Source organism: Apteryx rowi, unplaced genomic scaffold (assembly GCF_003343035.1).
Source record: "Apteryx rowi isolate R43461 unplaced genomic scaffold, aptRow1 scaffold_38, whole genome shotgun sequence".
Classification (NCBI taxonomy): domain Eukaryota; kingdom Metazoa; phylum Chordata; class Aves; order Apterygiformes; family Apterygidae; genus Apteryx; species Apteryx rowi.
Genome location: NW_020450307.1, coordinates 4,149,275 through 4,171,467, shown reverse-complemented (window position 1 = coordinate 4,171,467; position 22,193 = coordinate 4,149,275). Strand labels below are relative to the sequence as shown.

General features: G+C 41.7%; 1 protein-coding gene across 15 annotated transcripts in view; it reads left to right on the top strand.

Moving 5' to 3' along the window:
- The window catches only part of MXRA8 (matrix remodeling associated 8), a 114,594-nt gene that overhangs the window by 34,592 nt on the left and 57,809 nt on the right, over positions 1-22,193 (top strand). For 14 of the 15 annotated variants that reach the window (XM_026073927.1, XM_026073919.1, XM_026073918.1 and 11 more), the window contains 5 exons: positions 3,009-3,167; positions 4,315-4,345; positions 5,278-5,354; positions 7,111-7,188; positions 8,073-9,031. In XM_026073927.1, coding sequence (XP_025929712.1) covers positions 3,009-3,167; positions 4,315-4,345; positions 5,278-5,354; positions 7,111-7,188; positions 8,073-8,098 — 371 coding nt within the window. In that variant the 3' untranslated portion in view covers positions 8,099-9,031. The remainder of the gene's footprint in view (positions 1-3,008; positions 3,168-4,314; positions 4,346-5,277; positions 5,355-7,110; positions 7,189-8,072; positions 9,032-22,193) is intronic. The other variant, XM_026073920.1, reaches the window with a different exon arrangement.

Genomic DNA, 22,193 nt, shown 5'->3' with positions numbered 1-22,193 from the left:
GGAGGCAGATGGGCRTGCCATTTTGAGACATATTAAAAAATCAGTTCTCAGCTGCAGAATAAAACAGCATAACCTCAGATTAAATTTTGATGTAACAAAAGGATGGGGAGGAAAATCTGTATTACCTTGGTGGTATTATTCTTGGCTCTGCCATTTTTCTACTGGGTGATAGTGAGTCAGCTGTTACTCTGTGCCTCAGTTTCCCCAACTATAAAATGGGATATATTCCACTGCCCATCTGATAATGCACTTTGAAGTCCACTGGTGGTGCTTTGTCAAAAAACTGATATAAGTATTTTTAGTATTACTTCACTGAGTAAGTCAGGGAGGCCCAAAGTTACTGAATATTTGTCTCTTTTTTTGTTGTTTTAGTGACCTCTCCAATGTTGACTGAAGGTTAACCCAGCTCCTATCTTATTTTGAAGTATTGTGGGAAGGCAAAAACTCAGGAACAGCATACATTTAGGTCTGCTGACTTCTGGCTCAGCTGCTGCTCCAGTGGCTACCATTACTGTATGGCAGCTGCTGAAGCCTTTCATGAGCCAGGATTTGTTAAAGTGGAACTGCCATGTATACTGTTTACAGCTTTGCAGATAGGTTTTTTTGGTTTGGTGTTTTTTTAGCTTAGCTGTTGTTATAAAACACATGCCAGTTTTCAGTGACAGAGCCAGCAAACAAACACACAGCATCTAGCAATGTCAGTAAAAAGGGGAGTGTTGCTGGAGTGAAGGGCTGGACTACCAAATGGAGAGAGTACAGGCTAAAACCTCCTGATTTTCTAGGACTGCTGTTAATATTACCAAAGAATCATCTCTGGTTTCAAAGTGTTTATTTCAATCCACCATCATCTTGTTTGATTTTATTGTCGGTGGGTTGGTGTTTTTGAATACTGAAAACAAAGTACCCAAAAGACCAGAACCAAGCACTGTCAGCAGCTCCACAAGTTTCAATAGGGATCGCTTTCAATTGACTTTCTTGGAGTGGCTGGGGAGTAGGCACTCTCTTACTTGCTCCCTGCTTTTTCCAGAGCCAGAGCTGACCCAGAGACAATGATAAGTTTCCTAAGTCTTAACTGCTCTGGACCTATTGTCTTAATTCTAGTTTATACTTAAGCATTTTCTCATACCCAGAGGCCCTGAATTGCCCAAGTGTTTAATTAAGGAATTAGTTGATTATCTTGATGAGCTGTTTACCTGCCCTGATGTTACTGAAGGCAAGGTGAGACAAGATCAGTATTCTTAGTGCTGAGTTTCTTGGGGGGAATATTGAGTTTCTGGACTCAGCTGTTTTGGTGGTACTGTGCTGATGGAAGTGAGCAGTTTCTAACATTCCCAAATGGCCTCAAAAGCAAAACCAGCTGTTGAAGTCATAATGAACTTGTTGACTTAGCTCAACTGTGACATTCTTACTTCTGCTGATTAGCTCTGTGCTTAACTAGTGCTGAAGGTGTCACTTCACTTTAAGAGGAACACTGAAAAGCTCCTGGAGAGGTCTGGCCATGCTGAAATACAGACAATTAACTGGGGTCAAAAGGATGTTCGATAAGAAACAAGACTGGCTGTCTGACTCTCACTCCCATGACTACTTGGTTCCCACGACAAAATCAGTGCTTATTGTTGGCATAGTCTTTGCTTGAGACAGGCTCAGGATGAAGCGATGGATTGATAAGAGAAGAAGGCTTTTCTCGAACAGTGTCATGGAGGTGCCAGAGAGGGTGTAGAAAGGTGCCAGCACAGCTCTGACACTATCTTGGTTTTGGCCACTGCTGCTGTTGCAAGCATCAAACCTTACTAACAAATAAAACAGGAAAGTGAATCTGCTCTCACTTCTGCTGATATCAGTCCATAGTTTGCCCAGGGAATATCCCCCAGTCACCATGGAATAACAATGAGCAACGTTTGGCTAGTGCTTATAATTAAACATGTATGGTAGAAACTGAGAAACAGAGCTCAGATTATTTGCTTTGAAACAGGGTGATTTGGAGGCTGGAACTCAGGATTCCAGGCTCCTCACTCCTGTCTTTAGGACACATCTACTAAGTCATACTGTGGCTCTAGGTATTTGTCCCCTCTTTTTCCCTTATTTCCTCTGGCTAATTCGTAGGAATTAAACTCCCAAGAAAATGGTAGGCCAGAACTCCTTACTGGTGCTTGCTGATGCTCTATGAATGTTCCCTGTTAGGGGGAGAAGATATCACTTTCAACTCTGTTTTGAACAGAAAAATTTACCACAGCACAATATGTCTTATGGGTTTGCTGTCTGTGCCTGGGCTAGATTTGTCCAGTGCTCTCACTGCTGCAAGCGGAGAAGTTCCTTCCTCTTTGTATGTGTAAAACATTGACCTATTTATTTGAGATCTACAAAAATGTTCCACGTAAAAGTTTTGAGTTACCATTCCCTGTGCTGAGGAACTGAAATGCTGCTGCACCCACAAATGGAATGGAGTCTTGGCTTTTCTTTGTGAGTTTTTATTTTATTTATTTTATTGCTTTTTACTTTATTTAAAAGGAAATYCATTCTCTGGCATTGAAAATTCCTCCTACTCTGTAAATTATACCCCTTGGCAGGGAGGGGCTGCTTCATACTTTAGCTGTCTGGAGCCGAAGCAACATGGTACATGTGTTGTAAGGGACCCAGAGGAGGGTTGTGTTACTCTGCAGAAACACTTGGGGCTGTCTAGTGTGAATTCTGTCTGGACTTCCCCTCTGCTGTAAACAAGAACAGCATGCTGATAGCCAGACAGAGACAAGGGAATATGAAGTGGTCATTGTTATACTTCATACTCCTGAGAAGGAGAATGGTCTTGTGTGGAGCACAGACCTTTTCCATCTGACCAAGATGCTGTATGTTGTAAATTCGGCAGCCGTTTACTCTTTATCCCATGCAGTTCAGAAGAATCTTTAACTGAGCATACTTTTAGGTTCCACAGATGGGTGCACCAAGGACCCTGCTTTGCTTTGGATGCCAGTTACAATTGTCAGCCTGTTTTTCTTTCCCTTTGCAATCAGATCCAAATGTTGTCAGGGGCCACAACGTGATAAATGTCATCATCCCTGAAAGCCGGATACACTTCTTCCAGCAGCTGGGCTACATCGTGGCGACTCTGCTGCTCTTCATTGTCCTCCTCATCATTGTTGTCCTCATCACCCGCAAGCGCCGGCAGAGAGGTAAGCACTGGAAAAGACCAGCCTTGTAGTACTTACAGGAATGTCCTCAGCACAGGAGAGCTGATCCTGCAAATAATTACTGCAAAGCACAGTGCTTAAGGCAGTGATCCTCTTCTGTAAAACCAGCAACCTTCAAAGTGGAGAAGTCTTCGCAGAAGTTGATCTGAAGAGAGATTCTTCGTTAGTATGTTGTAAAGATTTCCAGACCTTGATTCACTGAATTGTTCTGGTATAAGGGAGAAGAAGATTAGAACCACTGGATAGTTGCTCTTTGCAAGTGGAATTCACCTAAGGAGAAGGCCCATGTGCATCCCTTAGGGCCTAAGAGGTCTAGGTCATTGCTGGCCCCTCTGCACTGGGGTGAGGCTCTCTGTTTACAATGAGATAAGTGGATGCTGAGATCTTTTGGTGACTTCTGCACAAATAGCTTTGGATACCAGAAGAAAACTAGGGGAAACTAGGGAATGCCTGTCTTCTGTTAAGTTCTTTTGCATTACTGCATTCATCCATTCATTTACATGTCAGGGGACTAGCACCAACACAAAATGGGACTATCTCCATATCTGGAGCAGCTCCACTGACTTAAGTGGAGTTACTTTGCAATCACAAAGGGGGCAGACTCCTGGCCCTGATCTTGCTGTGGAAAAGCTGACAATCACCACTCCTTGCTGGTTGGGGTAAGACCAGTAGTTAGATACCTGGCATGTGGAAGGCTTATGGGAACTGGCGCCTGAAGCACATGATGGATTCAGGCTTAAACAATGGGCTGGGGATGGGCAAGTGCAGCATCAGCACAGAGGAGATGACAGATGTGCTAAATATTTTAGTAATAAGTGGGAGGTGGAAAGAAATGAAATATGGTGATGGTGGTAGTTTTTCATGCCTGGTCACTCGTAGATCTGGAAGGAGGAGGTGTAGGAAGGAGCCTACTCACCAGAAGGCTGGTGAGTAGAGGAAGGGGGAACTCTGTGGCAGTGGAACACACATGAATTCTTGTGTGCGAGGGGACTATGAAAGTGCTCATTGTAAGCACCATGATAAAGAAAACGGTGAAAAAGTACTAGATGTTGTTATCACTGCTTGTCTAGGGATTGGGAGTTAAGTGGACTGGATACAACTGCTCATTCTGTTTCTTCTCCCTGTCTAGGTTATGAATACAATGTGAAGAAATATGGAGAGTAAGTATAATTACAGGATCTATGACTAGAATACTTAATAAAAATGAACTTATGGGCCCCAAGCCTCAGCTGCCATTCTGTTCTAGAGTACAGCCATGTAAAACATATGCTGTTTCATGGAGTTTATTCATTGCTTTACAGCCAGAATGCAGGCAGCATTCTTTTGCAGCTTTACCCTGAAGTCATTATTAGTGTAATGTTCCCAAGGCTTGCATAATTAAATACACTTGCATAATGATTGAGTATCAGGGAGTAACTAAGTTTCTGTCAAAGCATGGAAGGAGAGAATAGTTTGTAGGTCTGATCTGGCAATTACATTTCTTCTGGTTATACTTTAGGAACTGATTCACAGGTCACATTTCTGTGAGATGTCATTAGGAGTTAATAGTAAAGGACTAATGTACAAGTCCACTGTAAACCCTACTGTAAGCTGGATCTAGTCCAACATCCTCTGTCCGGGTTCCCTTATGTTTTATTACATGTATTAAAGTGGCTCTGGGCAAGCCCATGGAAAAAAAGCCAACTAGCCAGAGATCTCCCCGTGATAATAGAAAGCACAGTAAAAGCAAGAGAGGGGAGAACCAAATTCATTAATAAGCAGTGTGACCTTCTGAAATCTGTCTGATAGGTTAAAGGCAAAACCAAGAAAAGTATCCATGTGTACTGGGTATGAGTGCTGTCATGCTCTCTCCAGGGAAGCCTTGTAGAAACTAGAAGGGATTCTGCAGGGATTATTATGAAATTTGTCAGTACTTAACAGAGAATGAAATCTTTTATTTTTTTTTTCAACCATCCTCCAGATGTATAGCATATAAAGAACGTAAATTACATTCTCTAAGGTAGCACTAGAAAAGCTATTATGAAAAAGTATGAAAGGAGCTAGATATTAAAGGATGTAACAATACCATTTTTCTCCATTATTCCTTTTACAGGAAGGATGTAAATCTTAAAGAATTTACAGTTGACACAACAGACCTGACTCAATACAAAAGCGAAGACATCAGGCTGGGTATGCATCAGCTAGCAACCATTCTCCAAGCCAGGTCAAAACTTGTTATAACTGAGGATTTCCTAATGGCATTTAGATGCCCAGTTTGAAGTGATGTAGCTTCCTGATTTTAAATGGTAGCTTTGAGAATCTCAACACACAAGTCAGTGCAAGCAGGGGGACTGCAGTTGGAGAGGACAGTCCTGAGTTTTGGGTTAACCTAGAGGCTGACTGATGAGATTGATCAGTAATGAGGCACAGCTTATCTGGTTTTGCCTGGAGTTTTTGGAGTTCTTTGACATGCAACTCGAAGCCAAATTCAAGTGAATGCAAAGTGATGTGGAATGAGATCAAGACAGCATGTAGGGAAGAAGAGCCCTCCAATTTAAGCAGTTTGTTAAGGGAAGAGAAACTACAAGACAGTTCTCTAGAATATCCTGTCCAAGAAACTCAAAGCATTCATCAATATGAATGTCATCATCCTATAGTACATAAAAGCTAACTCAGACTCAGTGAATCATCTGGAGAAAAATTAGATCAACAGTATCTAGTACTAACTACTGGCCTTGCCATCTCTCTTGGAAGTGGGTATGAACTGTAGTTGACCAAAATGGGGAGAAAGAGAAGTCAAGAGTTAACTGAGTTCATTGCCTTTACCTTCGATTGAAGCCAGTTTAGTTTAATTTTCTTCAGTCTCATTCTCCCTGGATGTCCAAACATTCAGTGAATTAATTGGGCCTTCTGCCAGGACCTGTGATAGCAATTAGGGCAAATAAACCTGGAGAACATCATAGGAAGAAAATTTGCAGTTAAGTTCCTAGAACAGAAAAGAGGGAAAATCTCTGCACTGTAATTTGTGGTAACATAAAACATATTGAAGAGAAGGGAAGAAAGCTAATCTCAGCAATGGTCTATGAAAGTATTATTGTTGGGATATATAGGACTGACTGGGGGATCTTACAAAATTCCTGAAGATGGATGCTGCTCCTTACTAGAGCTTGAAAGTGCAGCCTTGAGTTTATTGTGTCAATAATTAATCAGAAGTGTCTTCTTTCCTGGACTTCGGAGTGGATTGTCTGTAGAGCAAAATTGTTCCTTGTCTGCCCTATCCTGAGATTCCTAAAGGCATCACAATGCCAAGCTCACACCTGCTACGGCTTGCCATATGTCAGCGGACATGTTGATAAACCAGGAAACAACTGACACTGTCCCTTTTTCTCTCTGTGCATGCCAAGTAAAGGTATAACCTTTAAAGACCAAGCTGTCAAACCTTAGGTTCCAAGCTACAAAATTGTGGTAAGGGCCTCAGAAAAACAAGAGGTAGATACAAAATGCTGAAGTAAAGAACAAAGGGGTTGCAGAGGATGGGTTGCAGACCAGGACAGCAGCATCAGGACAGCAACAAGGACAAATTCTTCTGTGTGTTTCTCAGGAGAACTCCCCTGTGAGCAAATTCCTTAAGTAACTGCATCAGTAAAAGGCTTTCAGGTGACCTTCACCCAGATAATCCAGAGCTTTCTATTACATACTGGAAGAATCTGTGGTAGCTATGAGAAGCAGGAAACTAAAGTATGCATACCAGACTGGTGCCAGGGGAGAAATTAAGTTGTGGCACTTTTCCTGCTGAGTGGCTGAGTAACTCCATGAATTACTCCTAGAGATCTGGAGATGCCAGGCCTAGAGCCCCTCAGGAAAGGACTGATCAGATGTCCCTCTTGCCAGTAAAGCTTTGTTTTCTTTTAATGTTCTGATGGCTGTCTGAATTGCACTTACACAGATTACAAAAACAATATCCTGAAGGAGAAGGCTGAGCAAGCCAGAAGCTTCCCAGCAAAGAACATTGACTTAGAGAAAGGTAACAATGAACTGCTCCACCCTAACTGGTGGTTGTAGAAACCTTCTGGTGGGTTATGGAAGGGAGGGAGGAGGGGAGAACACAAGATAGCAGTGAGCCGACCAAGCCGCAGTCCGAATGAGGAATGTATAAACATCTTGACAGATGGTAGCAGGAATGAGAAGCCAATTCCCTTCCTGTCCTTTCATCATGAAGCCACAAGATGCAAGTAGTGATTAGACTTTTAAAAGCTTTTGGCAGGGCACAAGTAGAATTTTTTTTTATTGGAAAAAGAATGTCTAGCAGGGCTGGAATAATGCACCCTGTTGTACAACCTCAGAGAGGGATATATCTCAAAAATGTACTGCCATGGAGTTTGGGAAGAAAACAGTGTGTGGAAGAGAATGTTTTGGGTTGAATTGGTTTATGGGCAATGGGCAGTCACTTAACTCATCCAACAAAAGCAAACAGGTCTCCCTCCTCAGGAGCTGTCTCCTGTTGTTTATCCAGTATGAATCCAGAGTTTCCAAAACCCTGCAGTTTGCAGGGCTGCACTTATGAAAAGCCAGTGCCTGTAAGAAGAGAATTTGGTTCCATCTCCTGTCACGTGAATTTAGAATATAGTTCATGTGATCAAAAAGAGGATGGTCTAGAGAGCTCAAGTGTTCCCTTAGATCTGCTGTTCTTGCTGGAGCTCTCATGACTTTTGTCTAGATTTTGCAGAGATAATCTGGGCAATAATTTATACACCACTCACTGTGGGCTTTATGAAGAGGATATTGGAGACATGGTTGACTGCAAATGATTGCTTGTCACTGTATAGCTAAGTCCATGTCACAGTGTACTGCTTTGTATGGTTTGAAATCTCTCTCCAGGTGCTAACCTCCATTCCACTTTGCTTTCAGATTTCAGGAAGGAATATTGTAAATGAAGACATTCCCAAGCTGCTGGCTGGACCAGAAGCTGCAGTCAAAGACAGATAAATGGAAAAGAGATGCCTTTTCTTATTACCATGTCCTTCCARTTACCTTAGAGTTTTCATGTAGACTTTGTCCCCACTGAGCACCAGGGTATTTGCAAATGCTTCCTGAAAGAGTTAGACCATCTGTCTTATATGCACTTAGGATGGGTTTTGATGGCCTTTTCTTCTTTTGTTCTCTCCTGCCACACACATGCGCGCACAGACACACACACTTTTCTTTCTGATATTGTTGTTCTTTTGCATCAATGGTTTTTATGAGCTGAATCAGCAGACATTTTGCTTTTAAATAAACCAAACCTGCACCACAACCCTGAGCCATCATTATATCAGGCATTTTTTCATGTAGTGTATTCATCAGAAAAATAATAGCAAGGTCTGAATATGATCTCCCATACGCTGGCGTAAATCAGGAGGAACACTACTGTCACTTAGCACTTTAAATAATCCAGGTAAAGTACAAACAGTTTCTAATTCACCGCTTCACAAAGGACAAGGTAAATATCCTCATTTTACCAATGGGGAAATGTAAATAGCCTCATTTTACAGGGGAAAGGGAGGCACACAAATCTGGCTGCTTGCTACCATCATATGGTAGTGTTGGGATTAGCTCCAAAGAGCTCTTGAAGCATAACCCTGTATTTCTCACTTTAAGCTTGTCTGTTGATTTGTTTTTGTTTCATGGCAGACCAAATCATATTTGGCATGAGCAGACACTTTCAGCTGATGGAGTTACGGTGCTGTAATACCAGTGTCAGTTAGATCAGAACCAAAAATCTCGTTATGGAGAGGGCTGAACTCCTCTGTGGAATCTGGAGTGTGATTTTCCTGCAGTCCTTGCGTGGATCCTGCTCACACAGAGTGTGTGTGCACATCAAAACAAAGGTATGATTACAGCACAGGTAGACAGACTGTTGAATTACTTCCCAAGGGCAGACCATGAGGAACAAGAGTAACACACTCCACCAAATAGCTTATCAGGCATTTTCACTGGCCATGCTCCCAGAAGGAGAGCTGAGGAGAGAGATGAGTATTCTTGTAGGTTTTGGCATTGTTTTGGGAAGCAGATGCCTGAGATAGGGGGCTGTGGACTGAAGGAGAGTTATACAAATGAACAGTGGATCAGCTGGAGATGTCCAAAATTATGAAAAATGAGAATTCAGTGTTGCAATCCAAGCAAGTTAAAGCATCAGGAAAGTCAGAAAATACAGAAAACTGTTACAGAAAATAAAAGTTCTGCACAGCTCCTCTGACTACTTGATATGCTGTGACACCATTCCCAAGCCAAGGCACACACATGGTCCTTGGGACACGGAAGAAAGGAAGGCCTTTCCTACTGTGAGCATGATGACAGTGGCTTGTGTTCTTATTGTGTTCTTATTGTGTTCTTGTTGTGTTGTGTAAGGGTGAAGGTGCCAACAATTGCTAGTCTTCTCTTTGGTGGTCTGAGGAGAGGAGGGATTGCATGTGAACTTGGTGACTGAATGGAACTGGGGTAGGAATTCCAGGGTGTTGCAAATGGTGGAAGTGTGAAGAGCTTGTGTGGAACTACTGTGAGGGTGAGGGAGGATGTGAGGGTGATAGTGCAGTTTTGGTCTTTGGGCAATGCTCTGCTTGCAGCTGGTATCTCAGCATGGATTTCTTCCTTTGGATGGAGAATCCTGAGGTCTTTGCTGGTGATGAAGTAGTTGCGGTTCAAGGAAAGCATCTCAGTCTACCAGCTAAACATTTGGGAACATGACCTGCTGCCTAGTACGGTGTGTGTCTCAGCCATTGTTATAAGCAGCCTCACCACTTAGCTCGGAACGTATCAGTGCTGCCTAACAGGGGCACAAATTTCTTGGCCAAACTGGAAAGAGATGTTGTCACAGTTYGGTGAAGGTACCCACTGCATGAGCACATATACTACAAGAGCTCAGGGCTGATTTGAGAACCATCCAGCACTCAGTAGAGTAGGAATTTCTTTCTGTGCCTACCAACCTGGCTGTCTTGCCTTATTGGTGCCAGTGTTGTCAGATATCCCATTTCAGACCCCCTCTCCCTCCTCCCACAAACAACACTGATCTCTGCTGTTGTGTGGCAGGGCTCAGTAAGACTCAGCATCTCAGGGCTGTACTACAGTGAGTGTGATGAATGCTGAGTTGTAGCCATTTGACTGAAGCTGAGCTCAGCTCTCTAGCTCTGCCAGAAGAGTGGTGGGTGGGGCCTCCTATGTACCAGAAAAGCTGTATCATCTATTCAGAAGCCAGGATGTGTGTACTTCAATGCACACTTTCCATAACAGTGGAAAATGGACCACAACACGCTGGTGAGGACTTTGGCAAAGAAGAATTATTTGTTGGGGAGCCTTATTTTTAATGTCTTCAAATATTAAAAATAATAATAGAAAAATGGTAGAATGGAGATGAGCTTTCCTATGCTACAGCCAGGCAGATCCTTATCTTTTAGTTTGCTTAGCCCTTCCACTACTGTCTAGACAGTTTCTGTGATTTCTGATTAGCTGCCTTTATCTTCACTTAGGATTCACCCCTATAAAAGTGCTTAGGTTGGGCAGATCCATGGCTAGTGGGGAGAAGGGCCTGGACTGGGCCCAGGATCCTATTTTTCTGCCCTTCCCCAAAAGGAGACAGTTGATCTGAGATTGCCTTTGGCTGGACCTGATTGAAACCCAAGCTGCATTCCTGCAGGTGCTTATGGCTGCAGTGGTTATTCCATCAGGGCGGCACAGTCTCAGGTAATCACCATTAATGTCTTTCTCCCTCCCTTTCATGTCTGTGAGTCAAAGGTTGGAGGTCTTTACTTGCCAGTTTGAATTGCTTAGCACAGCTCATATAGACACCAGCTCGAAATGGGGTTACTCATAAACTCCAGAGGCATTTACATATTTTATTAGACTTCTAGGCTGCAAAATAGCTTAAGGGGAAAAGAAATTAATATGTTCTCTGAAACAGGCATTAGAAAGAACTTTATGAGTTCCTCATCCTTGCTTTGATCATCAGCTTGAATTTGAGTAATGGTCAGACATTTCCTAGACTGATTCAGATGGGAGACCAAATTGGGATTATACCCCTTTTTGCTTCAGGAGAGGGATATGCGTATGTGATTACACTGAAGATCAGGACAGTGGTTTTCAAAAGCAGCCTGCCACATCCAGTATGTAATTTAGCAAGTTAAAATTCTGGCAAAAAGAGATCCAGGCAAGACTGCTGGATAACTAGTCATATTTTCAAACTATTGAAAAAAGAAAGAAAGAAAACTGAACAATGAACTGAAGAAGGTCTTTTTTTTGTTTAATGCAGAGGAATCATCAAAGGCTGTTTTCCCTCAAATACTGGTGAGAAGCCATTTATGTCCTTTATGTATGTCCTTTGTATTCTTTTGGTCTTTAGCATTGGCATGAAGTGGATGTAGCTGATTTTGTACATGAAAATTGGAAGAAGACTGGACTTGCAATTAAGTCACTAGATGGGGGGCAGAAACGTTGGGTTCTGTTCTCACTCTGCTAGAGGTTCAGTGCAATCCTAGTCAGATTAGCTTTCTCTCTCTCTCTCTCTCTCTCTCCCATCTCTCATTTCAGCCTTTTTCTCTCTCTCATGTGGGACACTAACTTGGCTCTTATGGAGAAACAATGTTTTAACATTTGCAGAGCACTTTGAGAATGCTAAATGTGCTTTGCTTGAGTTGTTTAAAGTACTGTTATTGCTCTACCAATGGAATGCTGCATCTCAGTAGACTTCTTTACCTGTCACTTCATAGGCTCTTGGCAGGCTTTGCCCCATTATAATCTTCTTGGTTTCCCGAGACATGCATTTTATGTTCAGTTAGTTAAAATAATAGTAAACCCTAATATTTTTATACCAAATACTTCTCTGTGAGTTCCACAGATCAATGAAAGCAGAGAATTGAATGTACCTCATAGGGTAATTCAAATTTTATGGATTGTAAGCTCTTGTTGTTGAACAAGGATACAGCAGTGACCTTAAAAGGGGTTATGCTAAATACCAGCTGCTCTCAGATTGGCTTAGTTCTTTGGAAGGAAGAAATTTCCAAAAGCTTTCTTCATAAAGAAAAGAATTCTTTATTTTAGGTTGTATTACAGTTCCTGGAGTTGATATTTTTTGGTTCTTGTGTTTGGAGTAATGAAAATGTTATCCTTTTCTCATGATTTACTTTATCTATCTTGATAGGAAAACTACCATACAGTTTTTTGTTTTTTTTTTCACCTGTGTTCATATTCCATTTGGCCTTGCTACTCCTTGGTCTGTTTGCTTCCTTCTTTCTTCTTATCATTGCATGACAATTTGCAGGGGAGAGAGAGTGTATGTGTACAAATCCTAGGCTTAGATGAATGAAGATGACACTGTCATGATCTTAATTGGACATAAATAGAAGGGATGCTCATCTACAGAAAGGAAAGTAAGTACAGATAAAAGACTAAGGCACCTGTGTGGGATCAGTGACTTGGAAAAAGGAGGAGAAGAGGGGAGAGTCTATTTCAAAGTGTCTGAGGAAAAATTATCTTTCCATAAGCTGATGAGGTCTTAATTGAAGAGTTATTGCGCTTATGTGGTTATATAGATGAACAATCCTTATACATATGCTAAAGGAATAGGGATTATATAAACAGTAAGTTAATTTTTAATGTTAAACTGCACAGCTGCCTCATAGTACTTGAAAATGGTGCTTTAAAGGGGGGATGGTTTTGCAACTTAGAACCTTCCAAGTGCTGTGGTCTACCCTATAGGTGAGACTGTGATAGGTGTGATGCCCAGGGTGGCTGCAGCTGTATAATATGACTTCATAGAGTGAAGAGTGAAGCAGGTGGCATTTCCTCCACTGTGGTCCCAGTCATTGTGTGTGTTAGGCTCTACTTACATTAGCAAGTCATGCAGCCCCATACAAACAAATCTGAGAGTGGAGCAGTGGTTTTGAGAACCTGACACCCACACCCTATGTGTTTTGGGAGGGGGAACTTACTTTTGATTCACATCAGTCTGATCTTTGGTCTGAAACTCTTAGTAGCTGGAGCACGCTTTTTTAGTTAGTTTCCTTTGAAATTAATTCAGTTTGTGCGCGTTAAGACTGCTTCAAAATGCAAACCAAGTGTGCTATGTGGGAACAGTCAGAAGATTTGCTCTAAAGCATGTTTCTGATCTGAGGTGCTGCTGCAGGTGAACTCTTTGATTTCAGCCTGGATATTTGTTGTCTGGAGACTAATAACAACTTAGAACACAAAGCAAAGTAGAGCCACTTTGGCTGACACAAATAAACAAAGCCCCAGTGCAGTCTTATATTTCTGCTATTTGGTGATGATACAGAGCCCAAGACTTACAAGCAAGGTAGAGCAGAACTGAGGATACAGAGCTACTCGATGCAATATTGGTTTGCCAAAAGAGACACAGCAAGCCACTGACATAACTGAGACTAGAACTAGATCCCCTCTTTTCAACTCTGTGCACACTCTGCTCCTCTCAAGACTGAGAGGAGGACTGGCTCCATAAAACTTGTTTTACTCTTTGCTGTAACTGAATTAATTTTCATTATTTTTGCTACTTAACTGTTACCATTTATCAATCAGTTGTGTAACTCTCCTAATGTTTAAGAAATAAAGGAGAATATAATGGAGTTTCAAGTTCAGGTTGATTTTATTTCTTGCTCTTTTGAGATGCTATCTAAGCTATTATCCAGCATTAGCTCATTCTTCTCAGTAGTTGTGCAGCATGTTTCATCTCAGAGCATCCTAAAGTGCTTGACAAAGTGCAGACCTGATGTAGTTAGTTATTCCAGTAATTTCAGTAGTTTCTACATGGGACAATATCATCTGACTTGGTCATGGGGCCCATAAACAAATTTTAGCTCTCAAAAAGGCTGCATAATGAACAGGTCTTCAGCTGTACAAGGAGTTCAAACCATCTGTCACAGAGAAGTGTGGCAGCTCCTTCATAATACAGAGTTCTGCAGGATCAGTAGGGAAGATAACACATCCTGCTGGAATAGTTAGCTGCACAGTTATTCACTTTGCTCCCAGTCCAAATTCTTCCTCTTCTTGCAGAACTAACACCTCACAAAGCTTCTGCTGCACATTCTGCTCTTGGAGGGCTGCCACCCACTGAGTAGTATCCCAGCTGGCATGACAGAATTCTTCCAGGGACATTGATGGAAACAGTTTGTAGTGCTGCTTGGATGGACAGTGCAGGGCGCGGGTGCAAGAACTTGAGGGATCAAAGCAGGATATGAAACTAAAAAGTGGCAAAAATGCATTTACCAAATTAAGATTATTGACCAGCCTGCCTGGCTCTAGTGAAAGTAGTATCTTCTCTTTCACCTGGTTCGAAATCATATTACAGCTGGTCTCCTGTCATTTCATACCACCTCTTCAATGGGATGAATCAATCATCCTGTGACAGTTCCTTGTGCTCTCTCAGCAGACCAGAAAAAAAGGAGGAGGGGGAGGGGACAAAGACGGGGAGTAGTTCCTTCTGCTTGGGCTCTCCTGGTGCCCAGAAAATGAATGACAAGAACTCTTGAACAGTTGGAGTCAGGGGTCATATGCAATAAAGATCTTATCCAAACTATGGCGGTGCTGTGGGACTTTACTGGTCAGTCATGGTTATAACTTGTAAGTCAGATTCTTCACTGTGAAGGGAAGCCAAATGAGAACTACTGAAAAAGAGATACTTTGGGCAGGTGAGATCATCCTGGGATTGGTGCCAACTCCATTGGGAACATCTAACTCAACAGCATTTTTCCAAGATTTAAATTTACCTTATTTTTTTTCTTAAAAGCCACAGGCAAAGTACAGCACCATGCCACAGAAAATTTCTTCAAATTATACTGTTGATGCTGGGAACCAGAGATGCCAGCATTTTGTTGGACTCAGATGACATGTGTTAGATAGGATTTCTATATTTGTTCATTGTTGGAGAAATATGGAGCTCAAGGGTAGTGTTCTGTAAGCTAAAAAAATACAAATGCAGTGTTCACAGGCCTGCTTATTTCTACTCATCTGACACTATGCACATACAAAAATGCCCGGTTCCTTCTTGAACCCAGCATGGCATTTTTTTTTTTTCCTACACAGGTGAGGGAGCCTGCAAAAACGGTATCTGTGATTATGCGATTATCTTGAAGAGATAATAGCATAGCCTTGGCCAGTCGTTGGGGTCTTTAATGCTTTAAGTTCATTTCTGCTGGTACAGTGGATCTCTCCTGCCAGTCTCCAGACCAGGTGCTGTTGGTTATTTGGTACTGGGGCCTCTTGTTACTTCTCTCTGTCTCTGTAGGCAATGGGTCTGGTGTTCAAGGAAAGCAGCTGGGAACAAGGAAAAGCTAATTTAGCAACCACAGATCCTGCTCCACAGCCCTCTGAAATTAAATATTTTTATTGCTTTCAACTTGTCTGAAATGAAGTCCAGATTGTTCCTGTGTTCTTTCTGCCTCCCAGTCTGGGAAGAGAGTCTTGCCAGTGGAGGACGAGTTGCTAGTCATTAACAGAAGAAACTTCTGAGGGGAAGAAGAAACACTGGGGTCCTGGTAGAAGTCAGATAAAGATCCGAATAGACATTCCTTAGCAAAAACCCACTGTTTCCTTGAGGTCAAGTTTCTAAACACATACATGGCCCATGAAGTTTGCAGATCTGCTGTTTGGAAAACAATTGCCATGGGGAAGTTTTCCAAGCATGGCCCTCTCCATTTAATCAAGTTCTGCAGATAGTAAGAAGAGGTAGGAGAACCAGAAAATGGCCATGGAAAGAAAATAGATTGAATCATGATGAGCAGGAGCTGTGATGGACCCACTAAACTCATTGGTGARACGTGCATCTCACACAAATATTTTGAAGTGCTTGGTTGTGCTGAAAGAGTGTGTGTGTGCAACAGTGACTGATTGTCCATACTTACTGCTAGGAGGACTTCAGAAAAAGTGTAGGAGCACTGGGTTTTCAGAGTGGGAGTACTGACATTCTAACCCACAGTGTCTTGCGTACGTGGTTCAGCAACAGATGAGGTCTTGCCTAGAAGATGTCACTTCCCTTCATCAGAGGGTCTCATGGAAACTTCCTTTTGAAGACTCAACCTACAGCAAACACATGATGGAGAAAAAGGTATTTCATCAAAAACAGCTTGATGTCACTCAATGATTTGATGAGCTGCTTCAGAGCTGTGTTCAGGAGAGCCTTCCCAAGCAAAAATTACAATAACTTCAAAAGGAGATGATTTTTCTTTTTTTTTTCTGCAGAAGAACTGCCTCCCTGGCATATGAACAGTAAACTGATTGGGCTGGGTTTTCTTTTTCCCGCTGCTGACAGTGCTTCCAGTTCTTCTGGCTTCTAAAACCCAAAATGTACCTTTCCAAGTCAGACATCATGGTTTGGATGGTTCTCTGACTGGAAGTGGCAATTTTGGAGAGTGATGAATGTAGCAGAAACACTGCAAAGCTTTCAGAAACACAGCACAGGAACAGATTAGATGATTAACTCGTGCTTAAAGCACTTTCAGTCATGAGATTGTTAAAGATCCTCTAACTCCTATTCCAAGAGATGCATCTTTATAGTTAGAACTCATAGCTAGGACTCACACCAACTTTCATGCTATTTTGTTCTGACAACTTGTCTTACCCTTTGCAACATTTTACTTCTTTGCAGACTCATCTCCACTGTTCTGATTGTTGCTTTAGATTATTAAAGTACGGTTGCGTTCCAAAACAGAAGGAGCAGCATCTTGGCAGTGAGAGTAGGGAGAGTGGTGTTATATTGATGCCATTCTGTGTGAGTACCTGATTTTTGCTTGAGGTTTGCTGTTGCTGAGAGACATGGGAAGGACAGGAACATAATTCGTTCAGAGTCTGCTAATTCCTCCATCACTACAACTCCCTCTAACAGGACTGAGATGCATCAAACTTTTGGTAGCAGTAACTGAACAGATGAAAAAGGAAGACTGAAATCAGAGGAGATACACTTCATTCCTCTGAATCCTGAGAGTTGTGTGCATCTGCTGACATTGTTGGGTAATGTTTTGCATTACAATCTTCTCATTTCTTTTCAGCAGTCCCTGTGGAGCATCAACATGAACTTTGTCCTTTATTCTTCTCGCTTCCTCTCCCTTACGAAGTACACAGTGCCTCATTCCTACAGACCTGTAAAATAATATCCATGCATAAAACACATATTGCTCAATTAAGAAAGTTCTCAGAAATGCCACTGAAAATACCCACTATCGTTTTCCCCCTGGTTTATATTTGAATCCAGTGGCAATGAAAGCCCTTGGGGAGCTTTGCCAAAGAGGCTGGAGAGCTGGCTTGCTGAACTGCAAGGCTTTTGCTTCCCTCTAGCGGTTATGTCTTTATTTTCTTGTAAGCTGATCAGGACTGAGTTCTGCCATGACCTGAAGGTGCCCAAGGTCCGCTGTGCAGAGAGGGAGTTTAAGAGGAAAAAAACATGCAGACCTCTCAGGCCAGATCCATAAGTAGTGTAAACTGACTTGCATTGCATCCTGCTGATATATAACAGTTTAGGAGCCAGCCTACAGCATCTTAAGTACATCAAAACTGTTTGGTTGCAGTTATGTCTTTCTACTTGTCTTTCTCTTTTAGGATCATTTGCATGTTTAGCTCTTATTCTGCATTGGAGCTAATCTTTTCTATGTGAATGGGTGTGGTGAGATGGAAACCTGTGTCTGCCCCCAGAGATGAGGGCCAGCAGTAGCTGCATAACTTGCGTTTTGAGTGTGCTGAAAGTCTTTATGCAGGGCCCAGTGTTTACACAGGGAAACTTGTGATCCCTGAAGAGAGGAAACAGATTGGCTAACAATTCCTTTGTAGTCCATTCAGGTACCAACTTCTGATAAATCTCTTTAAAGATAAAAGTCTAGAATCCATTTCCCCTGTTATTTTTGAACAATGATAACTCTGGAGGAAAAAAAGAGGGAATACAAAGATCAGTCCCACTGATGGGACTCAATACTTTGGCAACTTGGAATTTGTGTCTTTAGATCATTACTGTGATTCCAAGCTGGAAGGAATCTTCTCTGGTTAATTGATGGCCTTAGTTTTGTTTCTAATGCTACTAATCTATATTATGGCCTCCTTGTTTGTACCATCAGCCCTACAAGTGGCAGAGATAGCTGACAGTGAAATGATGGAAGCTTGCATTGATGCTAGCCACAGTGATCTTGCTGTGTTGCTGAAACAAATGAAAACCAAAGTCAATTTCCCAGGACTGGCCACCCAAATGAAAGTACTCATAGTCAAACCTGATTTCATCTATATGAGTGGCAAAGCAGCCAGTGACTGGCCCTTGAGAAGAAATGATGCTCCATGTGAAAGATGATTTTGTTCTTTCACAAATACTTTCTTGCAGGTGATTAAAAAATAGCCATGAAGTCTCAGAGTGGGTCCAAGTTACAGCTCTGGTGAATGTCAGAGTGCTCAGAGCTTTGGTTTTCTTTTTGTTCCATCTCTAAAGAAAATGCTTATTTGCTAAGCATCCAGAATGCAATGAGCTTTTTGAATACACAGGCAACCACCATCACTGTAATTCAAAGGACAGGTTTTTAAAAAGGCTTTGTTATTCTCTGTCTGGTAATGAAGTACACTGCTATATAAATGAAAAAAGGGGTGAGCAGCTTTTATGCCTCAGGACATTATCTACTCACTGCAGGGGTCAGCAAGACTATTTTCTCCATCATGGAGAGCACTGCACTAATAGCTAGAGATTTTATGCCTTATTTTTATTTTCCACTACAGTGTTAAGCACTGAACTCTGCAAGAAGCAAGATATTAGCCCTGATGGACCAGTGGTTTGCTAAGGTGGCAAATTCTGCATTCCTATATATGTTCTTTAATTGGATTAGCTTGTGGTTTGACTGTAACATGAAAGTGGGTTATCTACTTTCTTTATGGGGACACAGAAATCTTTTTGTGAGTCATAGATCCAGCCTCATCATGCCTGTTCTGAGGTAGTCATCTGACAATTATACAACTTGTTATATTTTCAGTTGTCAAAAGTGAAAGCAAAGCTAGTAGAGCAAGAACAGAGTTCTTTGCAGATTTAGTCTTTGTGCAGATACCACCTGGGTCTCTGAGGAATTCAGGAGGTCATTAAGTGCCAACTGAAGAGACCATAGGGATGGATGTTAATACTTTGCCTGTGTTTCTTATTGAAAAGACTACATAAAACTCAGTATCTCAGGAAAATATAGCTTGAACTAAAGTTATCTTATAGTCCTGCCAAATGGGGCTTTCCCCATCTTGTTCAGAGATTAATGTGTGTGGTAATATTGCTGGATTCATGGCATATTTTCTATATTAAGAGTATTCTCAAGTGCTAGCAGAACCACAGCATGTGTCTGTGCACATATGCAGGACAGAAATTTGAATGCATAATTTTACAGAAATCTTCAGTACCTTTTGCCTCACTCTATCAAAATTCCAAAATTGAAGCAGTGAGAAATGACTAACCATCAGTTGCTTAGCCTTGGGATGCTGAAGTGGAAAAATGTGTTGGGTGAATACTCAGCCACTCCTGGAAAATACTCTTTGAAGGGTACTAAATTGGTCATTCATAGTTTAAGACAGTACCTACCACTAGTTACATGATGAAGATTAAGGCCGTATCTTTACTTTGCTGTATATTGTATCTTGTTAAATTATTATATAAGCATTCAGGTTCAGCAGCAATGAGTGGTATGAATGTCAACAGATAGGCAAATCACTAGAGCTGGAGAACTGCAATGAATGTGATTTTGTAATTGCTTCACCATACCAGAAATGACAGCGGGTACCTGATGTTGTTATTTTGCTCTCTCAATATTGTCAAATCTTGTCGCGTTGAGTGGTGGATTAACCATGCCATTGGTAGACCTGTACCAAGATCTGGCTCTGCATGGGATAATTCGGTTCTGGAAGTAGTAAAGCAGCATTCATGTGGCAGTGTGCAATATGGATCTATCATTCCTGGTTAGTGTTTGTGAAGTGATTTTTGTGTTGACAGTCAACAGTGTCATCAACCTATTTCTTTCCCCCCCCCCCCTCCTTTATATCCTTATTGTATGTTCTTATAGCTTCATTTACAAATGGTTTATGTGAACTCTGGATTTGCTTTATCCGGATTATTTCAGTATCCCCCATTAGTCTGGGTAGTCAATAATTTGCTGATCTCCAAGTCTTTAAGAGCATCAACATGTTTTTGACAAGTATGTTGAGGAATAATTATACATCCAAAAAACAAGTAAGTATCTTTCATCCTTGATTACTCTTGTGCCCTCTACTGTTTGGTTCTCTATCAGCCCAGTGGTATCTGCATTTCAGCACCTACAATTGTGTAATTAAAGCCTGACCCATCTGCACTTGTTGCAGAGGGAGAAAAGAATGTTCAAACAGCAATCTTTTTATTCTTGCACTTCCAGATTGGGCCCTTTCCTTTTAAAACATCACAGAATGACTGGTGTAATGTGAGATATGGGGTAGAATTTGCAACAGAGTTTAAGGCAACCAGACTTGTGATTCATGTTTAAAGTTGGAGCTGGGAACTGATAATGATTAAACTTTCAGAAACTTGAGAATAATAAATAGCGATAATGTTAACAAACTTTTGGCAGCAGCTAACACAATTGGCTCCTTTTTTTCATGCTGGTAGAGAAATCATTCTAGTGCCACAGGTAATTCAATCACTGAGCTGTGATTTACTCTTTCACAGAAAGCAGCTGTATATTCTGAGAAGTGAACATCCTGTTTCTCTGAGAGGAAAAAAGAATGAATGTAATTAGCTTGGGGTTTTCCTGAAGAAGTATTCTTTTAATGAACAGCAGATTCCTTGAGACCTAAGCATACTGTCATGAAATCTGCATTGTCTGGCTTTCATCAATTGCAAAACATGTCTCTTTAAAGATTTTTCTCTGGACTGGGTGTTCCAAAGCACAGCGATCTCGCCTGAGCATGGAACAGTGACTCTTCTGCTGTTCTGTGAAATTTAAGAGATGATAGGTCTAAAGTTTGCTCCATGCCAAGCACCTCAATGGGGTCTGTGCCCAGCGGGCTTCTACTGAAGCAACTATTAAGGGCGATTATTTCTGAGCCACAAATATGTCACTGCTTTCTTATTAGCATCAACTGTCCTGTAACAAATTTCATGATCTGTAGAGAATCCATGAGTTCATTGCTTAAACAGACTCCACCTTAATTCTCTTGAAATACAAAGGGGCATTAGTGGCACCTTAGGTCTGCTGGACACAGGCAGTCCAAATTCTTGAGACACCTGAAATACAATAATGTGCCTATCATTATAGTTCAGAAGTAATGTTAGTCAGTTTTGTGCCCTGGCCATGTCTCATATAATACATTGGAAAAGAAGCTCACTGAGTCTTTTAAGGGCCACTGAGTTAGAATATAAAGCTTTACTGATTGAATATACATATTTCAATGTACTTAATTTTTCCTACTTTGTAATGTGAATAATGATACTGACCAGATTTGTGCAGTGGCTAGGGGGCTTTACCTGGAAAGCGTTTACTAATTCCTAGAAACAGAAAATAATAAAGGAAAGAGCTGTAAAGGCACTAATAACATTTATATAACCATTTGGGAACATTTACTGGGGCACTGTTTTTATTAAGCCAAAGCCTGTGGTGCTTATACAAACAGAGCATCTCTTGTGTGTTGCACTCAGATAAAGCACTGCCAACATCAAAAGTACCTGAAACAGTATTTGTGCATCTAAGTGGCTTGAATTTGAAAAAATTATGTTTGCTTCAAGGAGCGAGGGCGTAGCACCTTTGCTCTTATTAGTTGTTGCCTTGGAATAGAGACTGGTGGGATCAGTTGCTAAAATCAGCCCTGTCTTCCTAAGTCATGCAGTCTCTCTCAGACAGGCATGCAGAAACGCTGTGATTACTCCCTATTAGCCTGCTAATCGCAGGCGTCCAAACATGGCAACCGTAAATCGCGTTCATCCGGTTGATTTATCGTCGAGCCGGAGCTGAGAGCAGAGAGCAGCTGGCAGCCGGGCTGGTGCAGAGGCCGTGGCCCGCCCGGAGCGGGGGCGGCCGCGCACCG